Raw genomic sequence first — 19,201 nt, 5'->3', positions numbered from 1 at the left:
CACACACATAGACACACACGATACCGGCACCCATAAATAAAATACTTACGTGTGGTACTGCGCCTGCAGAAAATTGAATTCCTCCTTTATCCTCTCCAGCGTGTCCGCTATCGTGAACTTGATCTGCCCACCCTGAGGCGGGGGACCCTGAAACAAGTTGTACATTTCATTAATTCATCGTAACTAATAGAATCCCGCCAGTTCGACAGTAATTAATGGCGCATGCGGGACAGGGGCGACTCGTCAACTCAGGTTTATTATTTTTGATGATAAACCTTTAGAGCACTCCAAGGAAAAAAGCGTGTAATTTTACCCCTATGAAATTTTCACATAATACATTTTTTTCCACTGAATTTTTATTGAAATTGATTGAAATTTGTGTGAATCTGAAATATTCTCGCATTATTATTATTAATAAACACCTGCCCCGATGATAATTCGCCATTTTTGATTTTGCTAATTGTTTCTTTCTGAAGTCGTTTCCACTGAATCTCTTTTTTTTTCAGACATTTTTAACTACTATAAATTCCTGGATTTCTTCGACGCCGATGAACAATGCGTAAGTAATATATCTGATTCTCACATTCACAAGATGACAAGATGTACGATCGATGAAAGATTACCTATCACACCACAAGATACAAAGGGCGGTAAGGCATGCAAAGCTTCAAAGACTAAATGGGATTAAAAACATATGTTTCGCTGAAAACATTTAGTATTCATCAGTAACTTGTTTCGAATGCAAAATCGTAGGAATTTTCCATATGTTGAATGTGTGAACAACTTCCACGTAATTCGAAGTGTTGTTTTTCGTCTTTGTGAAATACATTCCATCTCTCATTCAATTAGGGTAATAAGCAATGCTGCTTAAATTGGTTGGGTTGCCATGTGTTACTTATTAAATAGGCGGCTTGGTAAAGACGGTTTGGAGATTTTTATTGCAGGAAATTTGATAAACGCAGCAGAGCGGACCAATCTCATGTTGTTTTTAAGAATCAAGACTATATTTTTTCAGAAATAGGAAAGGGCGGCCACAAACTGGGCTAAATTGCCGCCCTCCGAAAAGAGGCGCCTGAAACTGTCGCTTCACTGTTTCACCCCTTACACCGGCCCTGGGTATGGCAGAATGAACGGATTTGTTACAGAATTAGAGAAAAATTATTTTGACAGTTTTCTCTTTAATAACTGTGGTTTGAATATTTCTCATCGAATATTAAAAAAACCACAAAAAAGCTGAAATTTTTGCGACAAGACAAAAACTACCGACATTTTCATAGCCGTATTTGGATTTTCTGAATATGTTGGTCTTTAGAGGTAGTTGAAGACAATTTTACACGTTCAAATCTTGTCACCTACAGTTGGTCTATCTATACAAGATTTCTTTTTTTCATAGCATTTTTGATAGTAAATGTCATGACTCATGTTCCACTCGATAGTTTATAATGTGAAAAAAGGAGTACATAGTAGTATTTTAAATTCGTAAATGCTGAATTTTGAACACAGCTGCCTTTCCGATGTATTCCATGAAATTATTTCTAATATACATAATTCATTTCACCTCATCAAGAGAGACCTACCCAATAAATTAAGAGTCTACAAAAAGAAATGTGTCAGTATCCCACTAGCCCTCCGCATCATCCGCCACTGGTCGCAACTGATAAAACCCCGCGAGTTTGGCAATAATTAATAGCGTCTGCAGAGAGACAGAGAGTCCAACGATAATTATTCAAGCTGTTATTCACGGTGGAACGGAAAAAGTGAAGGAATTAAGTGCTCGAACAAGTCCGGCAACGCGTAACGTTGAAATAGATGGCGTTGCGAAAAAATTAAATCGATTAAAGTGTTTAATCGAAGTTTTAAGAAGTGTCGGAGAAGTTTTAAAAGGAATTATTGTTAATCGATGTCGAGGACTCGATGTTTCTAACATGGTCTATGGTCGACTCTGAATTTTGTTCTACTGGAAAAATTTCTTTCATTTTTGATGGCTCGATTTTTTCCGTTCGTGAATAGTGTTGTCAAGCTTCAATGCGATAAAACAACCAACCAAAGGACCAGGCTCTTCAATGTATAAAAAAATGATAACCGGTTAATTTCAAATGTTATTTTTGTTTTTTGTAGACTTTTTTGCTCTTAAGAGGGAATACCGTAACGTGACTGCTCAGTTAAAAATGAAATTATAAATTTTTCCTCTTATAACAACCGATTTTTATGGGATTTTCACATTTCCTTGAAGAATAATTGAAAAAAAAATGTTGGTAACTTTTCGTTTTCAGCAAAAGAATTGATAATATGTTCAATATGAAAAAAACATATAAAAAACATTGCAAGAGTTAAAACTATAATTTTGTGAAAAAATCGACCGTCGTACAATGTTGCCCTCTACTTATTTGCTTCGAATAAATAAAGAAGATGAAGTGAATGTGCAACTTCGAATACCGTACAAAGTTTGGTCATTGCAGGAGCGCCAGAGTGGAAATGAATGAATACCAAAGTTTGACTAATACGCGGAAAGCCTCGTGGTGGTAATCCCCCTTAATAAGAAAATCTGATCAGAAGAGTCTGGTCAACGCTGGTTCCCAAGTTATAGGGTGTTCAAAGTAGACATAGGTAGCGATAAAAGCTACAAGTGTAATATTATCATAACTTTTGAACCAGGCAAGATATTCGAACAATTTTTCTGCTTCTTTGAGGCTAAAAAGTCTATTCTTAATTGGCCGCTTAGATTTAAATTTTTTTAAGGGTATTTATCGCCTCTACTCAAGAGTAACATGGCGGAAAACGTAACTGCTCAGCTGTTTTTCTCATACAATGTTTTATTTTTATTATTCGTTAATTATTTCGCTATTTTTGTTCGAATACCAGTTTAATGAAACTTTATTGATATTCGCTACAGGTTGAGTAAACGAGTACCAAAACTGTAAATTAATTTATTCATCACAGAATATTAGCTGGATCTTCATAATGATTACTAGAGAATTGTTCGAAATTTATTTATCTAAATCGGTAGCAGATACGAAAAAACTACAAGAAACCAAAAAGTGTATTGGACAAAGCTTCTTATTACATTCTTCCAAACTATCAATAGTCTACCAAAAAAATATTCTGGCACTTTTCTAGAAAATATATCACCTTATAGGTTAGCCTTCAAAATTAGCATATCACATAATGAAACCTCTAAATTGATATAGCTGTGCTCAATTTAAGTTAAATATGTTGTGAAGGCAACGTTTTATGAGAAAAAAAAAACATAAAAAGCAACAGAGTTTAAGATGTTGTATCTCGAAAATAAATCTTTTGCGAGCTCATGTTTATAGGACATTTTTTTCTTGAAATGATTCGAGTTTGGATTCGACGAATCTGTCATTTTAGTTTGTACCTCCAATTTAGGAACAGCTGTATAATTTCGGAGTGAGTTTTGAAACCTTTCGGGACGAATGACCCCTGGTTCAGATCCCTCGCTACAATATTATTATCAAAATTTTTCCATATCGATATTTATCATTATAAAAGTTTATTGATTCTACTTGATGAAAGAAATTCAATATAAATATAAAAAATGGTTATTAATTTCGTCATTTTTAGAATTGGAAATTATATTCCAAGACAAAAATAAACCAAATACATATATCATACTAGCATATTCTAAAACAAGTTGCAGAATGAGCTCCTATTCCAACACGAATGCGAAATTCGAAAACGAGCGACGAAGCAGCGAGTTTTCGAACGCAAGAGTGTTGGAATTGCCTTCTGCAACGAGTATTAGACGATATTTTCTCTATTTCAGTCAAGCTTTGTGAAATATTGTCGAAATTCAATGAAAAATTCAAATTATACATCCTAGTGACTTTTGTATTGTATCTTGGCAGTTGGTGACTGTTACGAAAATTGACAGATTACGGAATTTGAATTATACGTTTTGAATTTTCAAATAATTTAAAATTACGCATTAAATTCATGAATTATGTGTGACGAAATCGATTTAACACCATCTGAATTGAGAGAAATTGCGAATAATGCTGCAAATCATTTCACTATATCCCTCGCTATATCCAAATTATACATCATGTTGACAATTATTGACGATGCTGTAATGAGTTCATTACAGCACTGTTTAGAACTGTAATGATCTCATTACGATACTGAAATAGAGAAAGATATATTATTTTGAAGGAATAGAAACAAAGTTGTAAATTTTTGGTATTTATCATATTTCTCAATAAAGAACACCTTTAACCATAGCGTAAAATTAGCAGCATTTTTCTCTCTTAGATACCTCACAGTAAATAATAACCCGTACGCAGAACCTTCAAACATTCCATACCCGAGTCCATACCCCAACATTAAACTGCGTAAAGAACCATACTTTCAATCGACCGCAACGCAAGCAGAGATTATATTCGAGATCGCCCGCCGAACCAATAAAATCGACGAAGAACCATTATTATCCGCAGGTATCATATCCAGCGTTCATTAGGGTCGCGCCCACCGACTCCCAAAGTCTTTTCGAGTACGAAACGGAGGTAGAACAGTCGGATAATTACGTTTGTTCGATCCGTACTCGGACGTGATATGAATTCGAAGCGATTCCATAATGGTTTTCAGCTCTCCAGTCTGTTTCGCCGGATTGTCGTTTCACGTCGAAAGCTAATAGATCGTGTTTGAGAGGTTAGGATGGAATATTGAAGTGCGGTGCATCTGTGTGGATGCGGCCGCGGAATTTCAGATGCGTTTCTTATGAAGATGAAAATTTACGTTAGTCTGTTTCTAAAGATGTTCAGGCCATTGTTAGCATTCGAAAATTAGGGACATTTGGGTAAAATTATATCCGGTTATTCACCATAGATTCGTGGAAAAAGCCTGGAGTTGTTGCTCTTTATATACAAGAAAAATTTGAATTCAATCTTATCTGTGGTCCTTGAAATACATATTAGGTATTTTTTCCCTCATACTATGTACTTGGACACTATGGTTTTACTATCAGAACCATAGAATATTCAAATAGTATCTCAAATAGTACACTATTGCCTTCTTCTCCTTCTTTTGGTGCCTATCCATTCTGGATGTTGGCTAAGATGATGGCGACAGGGACCTTATCAATTGCTGCCCGAAATAGCTCTGTGGTTGTTGAGTTGAATCAAACTCTCAAATTCTTCAACCACGATATTCTTCGTCGTCCAATGCTTCTCTTTCCCTGAATTTTTCCCTGTAGTATCAGTTGTAGAAGTCGATACCTCTCCGGATTTCTCATAACGTGACCCAGGTATTCAAGTTTTCGTCTTTTTACTTGGTACTATTGCCATCCACGTGATATTTTGCACGAAGTTTGAAATATTATACGGATCTGTAATAGGGATTCATCAAGCCAAGTAGCTTGACATTTTAACCAACTACTTGACTTGAAAATCAAGCTCGTGAAAAATTACATGCTTGAGCTTGAAATGACTTGATTTTAGATATTTATTGCTTGACTTGATATCAAGCTACTTGATATTACTTGAGCATGAAATGCACGGCACATATTTCTGTAATCTAGTGCCCGCTTAGACTAAATGAGATGATTCCTCGAGCGCGGAGAGACTGAAGCATTCGCCAGTGTGGCTTTATTAGTAGTTTTCTTACATTTTGATGAAATCTATTGGTAGAGTTTTGTAGTTTCAGAAATATCTTTCCAAACTTGGCCAAAATGGCTAAGGATTTTTTGTCAACGCCAGCATCTTCAGCTCCTGTTGAAAGACAATTTTCAAGAGCTACTCTTACAGTTACAAAAACCCGCAATAAAATAGGCGACAAATCTATAAGATGCCTCATGTGTCTTAGTTCCTGGATGGAAAATTATGAAATCAAACAAAGCCTCGAGGTTTCTTAATATTAAGAAATCTAATTTTTATTATTTTTATTCTGTAATGATTTATAATGATTCATATTTTTATTTCAAAAAAGTTGATATTTTCGGTTTTTTTATACAATGAGTTCAATAAATAAGAGTGTTTTTTGAAGGTTTTTTCTCATTTCATAATTTTTTTATTGATGTGACAGTACACAATAAAACTGCTAAAAATCAAGTAGCTTGATATGATTCAAGTAATCGATAAATAAATACTCTCGTAAATACTGGACTTGGCTTGAGATTGAAAAAATACTACTCGACTTGAGCTTGACTTGAAATCAAGTCAAGCTCAAGCCAAGTAGCTTAAAATCAAGCCAAGCCGTGAATCCCTAGTGTCTATTGAGCGCTGGGCCAGTAACTTATTGAGAGACGTGTTACGTTTAGAATTGGCAAGAGAAAAATTCATCCTTCGCAACGATGATCAATATAATTTTAAGTTTGAAAGCGAATATGTACCGATATCAAATATTTATACGGCAAAATCGAAATTAAATATTAAAATTAGTTTCCTTGGAATTGTGGAAGCGGTATTTCGTCAATGTTTGTGTTTGAATCAGCAAACAACTTTTATTGGCAGATGGGGGAATGAACGTTTTCCACTTATTTGATCGAAAAGATTGATCGTTCCAATTTTTCAGATTTGAAATAATTGCCTATCTGGGTGAAAGAGGCTGATTTCCACAAACAAATCTTATGAGGACACATCGATGTTCTATTTTGGTTTGCTATTCTCGTTGAGGTTTATTATTACAGTAGTGTTTGTTTTCTCAATATGTAGGAGGAATTAATTTTGAATAAGTATTAAAATTATGATGCCATTGTGTCAAAACTTCCACTATTTCATAAAGCTGTTTAATATATATGAGGATGTATACTTTTTTCTTGAAATATAATTCCCTCGATAATTCAAAATTGACAAAATATTGAAAACTAATCAAAAGAAATATAAATTATCCAAAAATGTAAAAATTAATTAAGCGCGAGATTAAACGGTTAATAAATAATAGCTAAATTCGTAAAGCCATACTATTGTAGCGACCATGACCAGTCCTTATTCGATTTAAAGTGCATCAAATTTTCTTAGGAAGATTGAAACTTAAAACTTTCTTTTGGAGAATCAACGATTAGACTTTGTTGAAGACATTACAAGAACTCCATTCCGACCGACAAATTTCCTCGTCCCTTTCATTAGATTGAAGAAAATTATTAATTCATAAAGGTTTACGTGACTTTGATCTGGCAGTTCTAGTTTCTAGGAGGTAAGATACAATTGGAAATAAGTTCAATGGAATTGAGCTCTGAGTACCTGCGTCAGTGTTTTTCTGGAATTTCATCTACAACAATGACTTCATAGTTTAGACTGTGAATTTCGAAGCAAAAAACCGTCAAGTCAAATCTCCCAGCATGATGTTTATTATACTTATGTTCAAAAAGTTGTTGGGATATTTTGTGATAATATACGAGAAAATAATAAACCATAGTGCAAGGCCGGCGTTAGGAGTGAAACAGTGAAGCGACTGTTTCAAGCGCCCCTTTTCGAGAGGCGGCAATTTAGCCCAGTTTGTGGCCGCCCTTTTATATTTCTGAAAAAATATAGTCTTGATTCTTAAAAACAACATGAGGTTGGTCCGCTTCGCTGCGTTAATCAATATTCCCTGCAATAAAAATCTACAAACCGTCTTTACTAAGCCGCCTGTTCAATAAATAACACATGACAACCCAACTAATATAAGCAGCATTGCCTATTACCCTTATTGAATAAGGGATGGAATGTATTTCACAAAGACGAAAAACAACACTTCGAATTATCCGGAAGTTGTTTACACATTCAACATATGGAAAATTCCAACCATTCTGCATTCGAAACTAGTTACTGATAAGTGCTAAATGTTTTCAGCGGAACATATGTTTTTAATCCCATTTAGTTTTCGAAGCTTTGCATGCCTTACCGCCCTTTGTATCTTGTGATGTGATAGGGAATGTTTCATCGATCGTATGTGATCGATTGTGAATATAAAATATATTACTTACGCATTGTTCATCGGCGTCGAAGAAATCCGGGAATTTATTGTAGGTAAAAATGTTCGAAAAAAAAAGAAACCCAGTGGAAACGACTCTTGAAAGAAAAGATGTGCAAAAACCTTAGAAATGAAAAATGTCGAAATATCATCGGGGCAGGTGTTTTTTTTCTGTTGGGGGGGGGGGATTGTTCGGGTGATACTTTTTCAGCATGGGCGCCAAAAAATTCTTTGCTTCAGGCGCCAAAATTGCTCGCGCCGGCCCTGCCATAGTGTGAATTTCCCGGGGTTTTTCCAGCAGTAGTTTCGAAAATTCATCGTTCGAAACACTCAACCGATATCTAAACACACAAAGGCTGAAAGAACGACGATAAATCAAGATTAAAAGGCAACGAATCAATGTAGATGAGGTTGAACATTATTTATCAGTAATGTATTCACACTACACCGGTACGTTCCATATAAAATATCGCGATTAAACTACAATGAAACAATAATATAACACGCATACATATTTTATTGGGTCGTGTAAGGGGTCATGCCAATGACCACGTGACCATTAGCCAACATGTTAGCTCGCCTCGCCAGATACGCACAAATTAGCATTTTAGTGAGGTAAATCTCTTATTGGGTAAAATATGCTATTTTCAGGCCTATTTCTGAACCCCTTAATTCACTATGCTTTTTTTCTCGGCCATTTTGTCGCCTATTTTCATTTCTAAGCTGAATTCTTCTCGTAGATCCGCCATATTACTATTACACTTTTTTTGACCTTGTAAAATTTTACATGTTTCACAAGTTATTTTTGAAGTTATGCGTTTGATTTATTGGTCAATTTTCGAAAGACTAATATCGCATTTTCTGCATTCTGTAATAATCGCTGCAAAATATTCGGAATCGCTTGAAATCGTTGAAATTAATATATTTTATCTGGTATTTTAGATTGTCAATATGACTGTACTTGTTAAATATTCAATTTTCCTTGAACACAAGTTTATAATTCCTGTTGTGATTCTTTCAATGAAGGGTGTTCCAATAGTGAGGATCAAATTTTAAAATAAAAAGGAAAACAAACATACATTTTTCAGCGATACACAATTTTTTTCATTTCAAAGGTTATATGAGGTTATATTATGTATGAAAAATTATTGAGATAATTTCATTAGCAATTGTTAAGTGGTTGTGTGGCAGGTGGAACCGTCTTGACTTGATTTCAAGTCAAGCTCAAGTCAAGTATCTATTTATCGTACTTGAATTTTAGCAGTTTTATTGTGTAGTGTCACATCAATAAAAAAATGATGAAATGAGAAGGAATCCTGCAAAAAACACTTTTATTTATTGAACTTATTGTATAAAAGAACTGAGAATATCAACTTTTTTGAAATAGAAACATAAATTAAATCACTATAAATCATAAGTTTCTTAATATTGAGAAACCTACAGGCTTTGTTTGGTTTCGTAATTTTCCATTTAGGATCTAAGACACATGAGGCATCTTATAGATTTGTCGCCTTACCTATTGCGGGTTTTTGTAACTGTAAGAGCAGCTCTGGAAAATTGTCTTTCAACAGGAGCTGATGATGCTGGCATTGATAAAAAATTCTCGGCCATTTTGGCCAAGTTTGGAAAGATATTTCTGAAACTACTAAAATCTACCAATAGATTTCATAGAAATGTGAGAAAACTACTAATAAAATCACACTGGCGAATGCTTCAGTCTCTCGGCGCTCGAGGAATCCCCTTATTTAGTCTAGGCGCGCACGAGATTGCAGAAATATATGCCGTGCGACGCGTGCATATCAAACTCAAATAATATCAAGTAGCTTGTTATCAAGTCGAGCAATGAATATCTAAAATCAAGTCAAGTCAAGCTCAAGTAGGTAATTTATCATGAGCTTGATTTTCAAGTCAAGTAGTTGGTCAAAATTTCAAGCTACTTGGCTTGATGAATCCCTAATAGGACAGTGCCGTACCAACTCGCGTACCACTTTTGTCTCGTTATTACCAAGCTTCAAAAAAAAAATCGAGGAAAAAATACTGTGGAAGCCTCGGTGCAAGCTGAGCAACGTCTTGAGGAATGTTATTCAGACTCTGGTCCATCAACCACAACGGTTAAAAGATGGTATTCTGACTTCAAACGTGGTGGAAAAACCACCGCGCGAATTCAGCATGTATACTATTCTGGGGCTGCCAGGGCAAATTAATTAACTATAGCTCAGAAGCTCCACCGGCGAAATCAGTATTTTTTGCCAAAAGAAAACGGAAAGCAAAGTCAGCCTTCAAATTTACAAAATCAAACAAAAAGCGTCCGTCTCAAGACAAACTAACAACCAGAATACCTGCCCAATTCGGTTTCTGAAATATTAATTCTCTTTGAAAGCATCATTAGATGTTCATTTTAATCTGGTATGAAATATTCATAACTTGCTCTGGAATTTTCACCTCTCGGTATTGAGTTGTTCTAATCGTTTAATTATTGAAATTTTACGTATTTCCTTGTACCCTAACGATCATTAAAGGAGCCACAGGCTACAATATAATTGCATTTAAAGTCATTATATTTTATTGGTTGAGTGTCGCTACAAATATATTCGTGAATAGAAGAAAAAACATGTTTGCAACTGAATTCTAGTTTTAGCCGAAGAATATATTCTTTGTACGACCCATCTATATTGTGAAAATAATAAATTTTCATGTTTGAAGTTTTTTTTAGTAAAGCGTAAATCGAAAAAAATAGTTATTTATTATACAAGGGAAAAAAGTATTAGATTAAAATCTAATATTTTTCCCGTGTATAATACACTATTTTTTTCTGTGACAGGAAAAACGACAATTTAATAGTGAAAGAACATATTATTACAATATATTAAATTCAGAATGTTATCGATATGAAATTTGAATTTTTGAACTAGTAAGCTGCAATTAGACCTGCGTTGCTAAGGGAAACTTCAAAGTAATCAAATATCTGTCAGTTTAATTTTGTGATTTGTTTCAAAAATTGCGAACTCAGTAATAATTGTTTAGTAGTTATTTTGTTGAATAATATAAAGTTAAAAAATATCTGATTCCGAGTTTTCTCTGACTCCACAGGAGTTGATAGAAGCAGCGCAAGTAGCGTCACGAAAATTATTGCCAGCTAAATCACGGAAAATTTACGAAACCGCGTATTCAAGATTTATGGAAGGGAAAATGAAAAAACATGCAGTTCTTTCTCGGAGACAATGATGTTGGCTTATTTTTCGGAACTGGCACAACAACAAAAGCCATCAACAGTGTGGTCGAATTATTATTATTCCTTTATCTTTATGTAAATAAATATATATCCGGGAAAAAAGTACTCACTTTTTTCCCGGGGAAAAAAGTAATTTCGTGAAAAGTCATATTTTGTTACCTGTCAACAGAGATAAAATGTCAAATTTTTTTCCCGTCACAGAAAAAAATAATTTTTCATATTTTGTTGTTAATGTCCGAAAAGATCTCACAACCTCCTTATGTCGATTGTCGTAATTGATGTAATTCAGTCAATTGAAGCCATTTGAATTTATGACTAATACAATAAACATCATCATCAATTTGGATGGTCCATGATGCTCAGCTATGCATAAAATAATTTCGATGGGATATAATTTGTAATATTGATTCAATGCAGGCATGCATTAAAAATAATTATAGGTTATATTGTTCTATCCTCGGTTCTGTCATTTGTCGAGTTGGGAACTTAATCATTCTTCAGGATTCTCTCAGAATTATTCTGAGTCTGAAAAAAGCCAATAATCACTAGGAATCAGATCTGGAGAATAGCTTATTCTCCAGCGTGATCAAGCAGTTGGGAGCTTGACAAGAAGCATTGTCTAGGTGGAAGAAAAGTTTTTTATTTTTCAATTGAGGATGCACTCGATAGATCAACTTACAAGATGTTGTATTTACTGGTGATCGTTTCCTCTTCGTGAAGATAATTAGTGAACAATATGCACGTCCCAAAATATGAATGTCGAAACTTTGCAAGCTGATATTTGAGATTTTGGTCGCTTTGGACGGTTTTCAACGTCTGGTTTCCACACAGCTCCAAGAGCGTAGTGATGAAATCATGTTTCATCCACTGTCACATTTTTTTCCCATAAAATTTTATTATTAATACACGATACTCCTTTCACCAACAAACAACAACGAATGTAGCGCTAGACTTAACTCTATTCTGACATGGATCTTTACCTCGATCTTTACTATCGATAAAAAAATTAGTATGATCTTCGTCAACTTTCGCTTAAATCTATGAATCGATATATTAGCCAAAATTGATATTGTGATGAAATCGTCTTCAAAAAATTGAAAGTATCCTCTTCTGCGTTCACAATTCAGATGAAATGGGCATTCAGGGTTCGGTTCCATCTGTACCCCAGTCCATTTTTACCTGCCGGCAAGATTTATTGCCTTGACTGATCAGTAAAAGCTTTATTATCTCCGGCACTGACTTTCTACCACAAGTTAACCGACTGTGGGAAGAATCTCCAATTTTGATTGTGAGATTGTATTCGTTCCCTTTCAAAAGTATTAAAGGTTAAGAGGGGTTTTCTCGAGGCTATAAAAATTATCGATTACTTCTTGGACTTTGGCTATTAACTTTGAATATTAACAGTTTAGTTAGTTTGGTAGAATTGGTCTCGGTCATCATTCAACTTGAAATTGTGGTAGCCCTCGTGGTAGCCGTACTATATTCCACAGAATCTTTACAAGTGAACGTTTCGACGACGATTTTATCAACTTCAAATAACGGGTGTTTTTTTCGAGGTATATAACTTTAAGTTGGCATTACTGTTCAAGATGGCGACCGATTTAACAGCTGTCAAGTGATTTATTCTCAGTTTGGTTTGGCAATTCATCATGAATAGACTCACGCCTGAACAACGCTTGAAAATAGTGCAATTTTATTTCGAAAATAATGGTTCTGTGCGGAATACGCAACGCGCACTACGTCCATTTTATTTTGTTTAGCGATGAAGCACACTTCTGATTGAATGGCTACGTCAACAAACAAAACTGCCGCATTTGGAGTGAAGCTAATCCTCAAGTGTATGCGCTTTATGGGCTGCTGGATTCATTGGTCCTTACTTCTTCAAAAACGATGATGGCCAGAACGTTACAGTCAATGGTAATCGGTATAGAGCCATGATTACTAACTTTTTCATTCCTGAATTGAACAACCATGATGTCCAGGAGCTCTGGTTCCAACAAGATGGCGCAACATGTCACACAGCTCGTGCCACAATCGATTTATTGAAAGACACGTTTGGTGACCGCCTATTTTCACGTTTTGGACCTGTGAATTGGCCTCCAAGATCTTGTGATTCCACACCGCTAGACTACTTTCTGTGGGGCTATGTAAAGTCATTGGTCTATGCGGATAAGCCACAAACCCTTGACCATTTGGAAGTCAACATTCGCCATAATATTGCCGATATACGGCCACAAATGTTGGAAAAAGTCATCGAAAATTGGACGTCGAGATTGGACTACATCCGAGCCAGCCGTGGCGGTCATATGCCAGAAATCCGAGCAGAAATCATATTTAAAATGTAATGCCACAAGATTATCTAAATTATCTTGCGGAAAAATAAAATTCATGTGAATCGAATAATCTATCGTTGTTTTATTGCAATTTAAAGTTCTATAGCTCTAAAAAAAACACCCTTTACTTGTTACGCGAGAATCCTGACTAACACAAGGTTCATCAATGAAAAAAATAAGAGAAACCATATTTTTTATTATCACCAACAAAATTTTTTTCGTACTTCGGTGATGTAAGTGAAAAATTAGCTATATGTCCTGGAAATTCCCCTCTTATATGTCTAAATTGAATAGCCTTCAAACAAATAAATGAAATATTATTGTAGCTATTAAATGCGAAAGATTCATCCCCTAACAGAAATAAAGAGGGGGGTTTTAGTTAAGATGTTCAACTTGCAATAGGAAATACCGAGGGAAATATGTATAGGACATAGGAAGAAAGGATATACGCGAGGATATAGGTACGTTTATACAAAACCATAGATTTAACGAACATCGAATCAATTTCACCAAAAATAAGCGATTCTCCACCTTTGCAACACGTTTCGAAATAATGATCACCCTTTCCCCAAAATTGACAACTTGAAAATCATACACGTGGAATCAACTTTCTAAAATCCATCAAAATTCAAAAACTAGTAGATAGAATTTATATTTTTGGTAGTAAAAATATAGAAATTATAAAACTTGTTCTAATCATGATCAACTTCCCACAACTTGGTAACAGCTCAAATAATGCAATAAAATATACAAATTATTCATGTGAATTTTTGCGAGGATCCTATACAATCGGGAGATAATTTTTTTTTGGGTGTAATTTCGATATCTCACAATTTATGAGTCATATTTCTCCGAAATTTTATGTGTAATCTGTTATGATGCGGTTTTTTGATAAAAAATATTCCCATCGAAAATGAATAAAAAAGAATAGTAATTCGTTATTATTCCAACGAAGTTCAAGGATAATCACTCAATTGGTTATGTGCACTACGCTCGGCACTACGATACATCCTATTCGATTCTTCTCAAATTTAAAAAAGACGATAAGAATTTGTGTTACGAATGGAACTCGGAATGGAAGTAATGACATTATTCACACTTCAATACAAATACCTGATAAGGATTAGGAAGGATTTATAATATTCATAACGAGTCTGATTTTTCACGGAGTTCAGAGGATCACGGATAATAATTTCGCTGATAAAATACGAAAACGGTTTCAACGGGAATATTTCTTGAAAAGATTCATACCGCAAATGATAATTACTTCGTTTATACTTCCTTAAATCTGCAATTGTTGCTGATAAAGTTACGGAATTCAGCTTGAATGTAAATCAGCCGTCGGTTATACAGGGTCTTTACGAATTATTGTAACATTTGAGCATTTAACCTTCATAATAATTTATAAGTACCTTATAATTTTGAAACGTTCGTTAAAAGAAAGTGAAAATAATAATTTTGATATAACCTAAAAATCCATAAGAAGATTTATGCCTTTTTCACACCATCGATTGCCGTTCTAAAACCCAAAGAAGAAACTAAGTAGGTCGATTTCAAGGAAGGGTCAGCATTTTACTTTCTTTGAAGCTCGCTTTGAAGGTTCTCGGAGGTATATTATTGTTGTATGCGAGGTTGTATGTTTGTTTACACACCTACTCTAGAAAACTTTAAAATCTAGCGATCATAAATCAAGAGTTTGACTAAAGGATTATTCTTTATTTCAAGGACAACTAGACAAAGCTCCCAAATTTTGCGAATCGGTTCAGAAATCACTATTTGAATTCTAAAACATTGTTTCACTTTCATGTTCTTTCGCTGTACTTCACTCGAGACTTACACGAAGGCTTACACTATGCTTCACCCTCGACTTCACCATTATTAGAATATTAATTAAATAAATTAAGAAGTAGATACGTAGGTATTACTGTGCATCTGTCCGTAAACACAATACCTTTCAAACAGAAAAACTAGAAAATTTGTAAATTTCAGATTCATTTTCGAATTTTCGAATGCCCCAGTTGAGTTCGTTAATGGGCAAAATATGAGGTTAAAGATTTTGTTTTCCTTAAAATTTCGAAAATACAGATACAAACGAGGTGAAAATTTTGATTTGGATGTAAAATAACGAATTCCAGCTTCATGCTGAATTTCTTGTAGCGAGAAGAAGAAATAACTTCGGAAATTACCCAATATTTCAGTTATCACATGAGCGACGGAGCTGAGATTTTGGGTGTAGATGAAAAATTAGAAGGCAACAAATCAATCGAACAATTTTCTTTGGAGACTATCCTAGAGGCTCTATTTACATAACCTTAGACTTCAGATGAAAGTCTGGTATTGGTTCGTATTCTCAGCAAGAAATATTAATTATAAAATCTCATAATGAATTTCAATACTTGTTTCATTGGATACTTATCACAAAAAGGGAGTTTTAGTGAATTTGTAGAGATTTTTGAGGCGATAAAACCTTCACTATATTTGCAGCAAATCCGAGAGCGAATCGTTCAATAGTTTCATCACGAATTTTGCAATATTCACTTAAAATAAAAGGAAAACAGGTACGTACAAAAAAGACCTAGTATAATCAGGAATGCTTTTTCTTCTGCGTTTTCCCACAGAGCTGAGTAGCACTGTATGCATTTTAGACTCGATTTCAGACCTTTGGTACCTACCTATATAGAATACCCAATTATCGTTTATGATTTTTCAGATTTAATCCTTTTCTTCTGGAAATTTTACAGATTCGTGGATATCAAAACGAAAGAACCTCGGAAAGAAAGTTCGAACCCAAAGAAAATTCAAGAAAAATATTTTCGTGACAACAGATTCGATTGGATTGAGGTTCTTCAAAAATTTAATCGTGATTGCGTCAACAGAATCATAGAAAATTTCAGAAGAATGTCGAAAAAAAATTACTCAATATTTGCTTGACCACAACACCGACGGAGTTGAGAATATAGAAGTACCTTGCTTTTCAAGCTGATCACGGAATAGAATCGTAGATCATTCAGGAAGAATATTAGAAATGTAATAGTCAATAATTCCGTGACAACATATCCGATAGGCATGAGATTGTGCGTGAAGATAAAATAAAAATTTCGAGCCCAACGCAAAATTTCATGCTGATCGCCGAACTTACACCAGAACAGAAAATTCATTCAAAATGTGGAAAAGAGATATCGAATATTTCCGTGACAACAAATCGAACTAGACTGTAGCCTTGATGAAGTCCAAATATATGTAGAGACGAAATGAGAAATTAACCGACAACAATGTCATCGTAAATAATCACACCTCATATACCTAATAGTTGTGTGGTATCCACGTTCGCATGAATGATGCGGGCTCACAAGCTCCTGATGTCTATTCACCGCTTTCAATGAATTCTTCAACCAACAACCAAAATATTCGATGAATTTGTCCGTTACTTAGTGAAAACCATAGAAAACGAAGTATTTTTCTTTCATTTCAACAACCGAAAGTTTTCAATTTCCACCTTCCCGACAACAAAATCCCTCCCAGCCAGAATCTACGCTCCAAATGCTCCAAAACAAAGTTAAACTTCAGGGATCAATCCCAATCGGATATTACCAAACCCGCGTCATGTCGAAAGCGACGGAAACTGCGCTGCACCAGCGTCGTTAATGATGTTACCGACGCTTTCAAGCTTTTCGCTTCTTTTTCCCCGCCGGTAATCAATAACACATACCCTAAAACTCAAGGCGCCATCCGTTTGTACCCAACCGAAGCAAGTGTGCAAACACGGAAATCGAATACACACTCTATGATTCATGGGATTAACGGGCAAATAAATCCACTACTATATGGCCCCCCCATGCGTTCGTTAGGTTGGCAATCCGCAAAGCCAAATAACACACAGCCTACTTTCGAATCTTCGGCTAATCGAGCGATTAATTATCGCAACACAGAGTTAATTTCGTTGTTAATTTATGGTTTCATTATCTGTGCTCGTAAAACGTCCATAGAATACGGTTCGCGTTCTCTTCCTCGACGAACGGTTGTCGTAATTTGAGATGCGAGCTTCGTGATTATTCAAATTTCGTAACAGCTGCCGAACACGTCAACTTTTTAAGTAAACAGATATTCAAAACGATCGGATTTCGTGACCAAGCGCTTTATATCGCAAACCCGGCGTGTTTACTCCTCGATGGTGTCATAGCTGTACCAAGAAGCTCGAGACTTTCACAATTCACAAGCAGAAGATCGTGTCGTTGAATCTTTGAAAAGAGTTACTAACCGTCTTAAACATGGTAGCCGGCTATTCCATAAAATAATCCAGAGAGGTGTCGAATAATCCAAAGTCACAATCCACAACAGAGATCACAAAAACCGCCAAGAAATCACTATCCAGCGCACAGAAAACGGCACGTCAAATTAGGATCACTTTGTTCACTGTATTAGCGTCTCGTTCTCGCAACACAACGACCGCATTCTATGGTTCGCGCGGTGCGCATTCCAGTCGGCAGACACAGACAGATGTTGTCAAAAACGTACCTACTAAGAGACTAACAGCCCGAGCCAACACAAAACACAAGTAGGCGACGGTCGCCGCAGCTTGTGAATCGTTGGGAAAGCTCTCTTTGTCTCTCCGTCTCGCTCACTGACAGGGACGGAATTGAGCGTTTCGCCCGTCACGGTATCAGATGAATAGCTTTCAGGCGTCGATTTATGATTTACAACGCTCGAGTCGCTTACCGAGCGGACGGTACGGACTATCGGGCTTACGTGAACGGGCGCGTCGGCACGTCCGTGACGACCTTTAGTGCGATTTGACTAAAGCACGTTTTTTTTTATTTTAAAGCTTAATTGAACAAGGATATATAAAAATCTACGTTCGTGAAAGAACAAAATTTATTCAAAGATTTTTTGGAGGGTATTCCAATAAGATTTTCCATTTTGGTTTAAAAAAAAAAAATTCGGGAGAAATCAATGGATGCTTATTCAATCATTAATTTTTAACAGGAAAGGTACGCCAATACCTACTATCTACTACATAGCCACTTTGAAATTATAAATATACTGCTCCACAACAGTTAAGGATATCGTATTCAATCGTTTTGAAAAGTATGTAATCTTCGAGAAAATCGCTGTAAAATCATTTAAAACTCAATAACAACTTGAATCGATCCAGTAAAAATCAGTATGAGACATTTCGTCAATCTGGTCGCCTTTTTTCTGAAGTTTGGTTCTTTGCATAATATGCTTCATGAATGTTCTTATTTTGAAATGGAGTCAGTTTATCAACGGCTTCGATCTGAAACAAGTTTTCTAAAAATGCCAAGACGTAAATTAACAAACGCTGAGGCTAATAGGGCTATTGGAATGCTACAGGGTGGCCTAACTCAGGTTGTTGTAGCGGAAAGGCTCCAAGTCAGCCAAAGTGTGATATCTCGACTTTGGAATAGGTTCGGGGAGACAGGTTCCGTGTTGGAAAGACCAAGGCTTGGTGGGCGACGAAAAACAACACCTGCTCAGGATCGTTTCATCACCGTTTCGGTGAGAAGAAACCCTACATCCACGTGTAGAATGCTACGGAATACTCTTCAAAATGCAGATGGGGTCTAAGTTTCCATCGAAACCATCAGACGACGTTTGAGAGAGGTGAATCTAGGTTCTAGACGTCCATTAAGAGGAGTTCCTAACACGTGACCATAAGCGTCAAAGACTGGAATGGGCAAGGCAACATATTAATTGGAACGATCATTGGCGT

At 35.6% G+C, this 19,201-nt stretch overlaps 1 protein-coding gene across 7 annotated transcripts in view; it reads right to left on the bottom strand.

Moving 5' to 3' along the window:
- LOC123687769 (protein groucho) overlaps positions 1-19,201 on the bottom strand; it is a 140,274-nt gene that overhangs the window by 64,394 nt on the left and 56,679 nt on the right. For 6 of the 7 annotated variants that reach the window (XM_045627062.1, XM_045627064.1, XM_045627067.1 and 3 more), the window contains exon 3: positions 50-147. In XM_045627062.1, coding sequence (XP_045483018.1) covers positions 50-147 — 98 coding nt within the window. Of the gene's footprint in view, positions 1-49; positions 148-17,728; positions 18,104-19,201 lie in introns of those variants that run through there. The other variant, XM_045627066.1, reaches the window with a different exon arrangement.

The sequence above is a fragment of the Harmonia axyridis genome, chromosome 1 (genome assembly GCF_914767665.1).
Source record: "Harmonia axyridis chromosome 1, icHarAxyr1.1, whole genome shotgun sequence".
NCBI lineage: Eukaryota > Metazoa > Arthropoda > Insecta > Coleoptera > Coccinellidae > Harmonia > Harmonia axyridis.
Note: the sequence above shows the minus strand (reverse complement) of the source record. Positions and strands in the feature narration are given on the sequence as shown.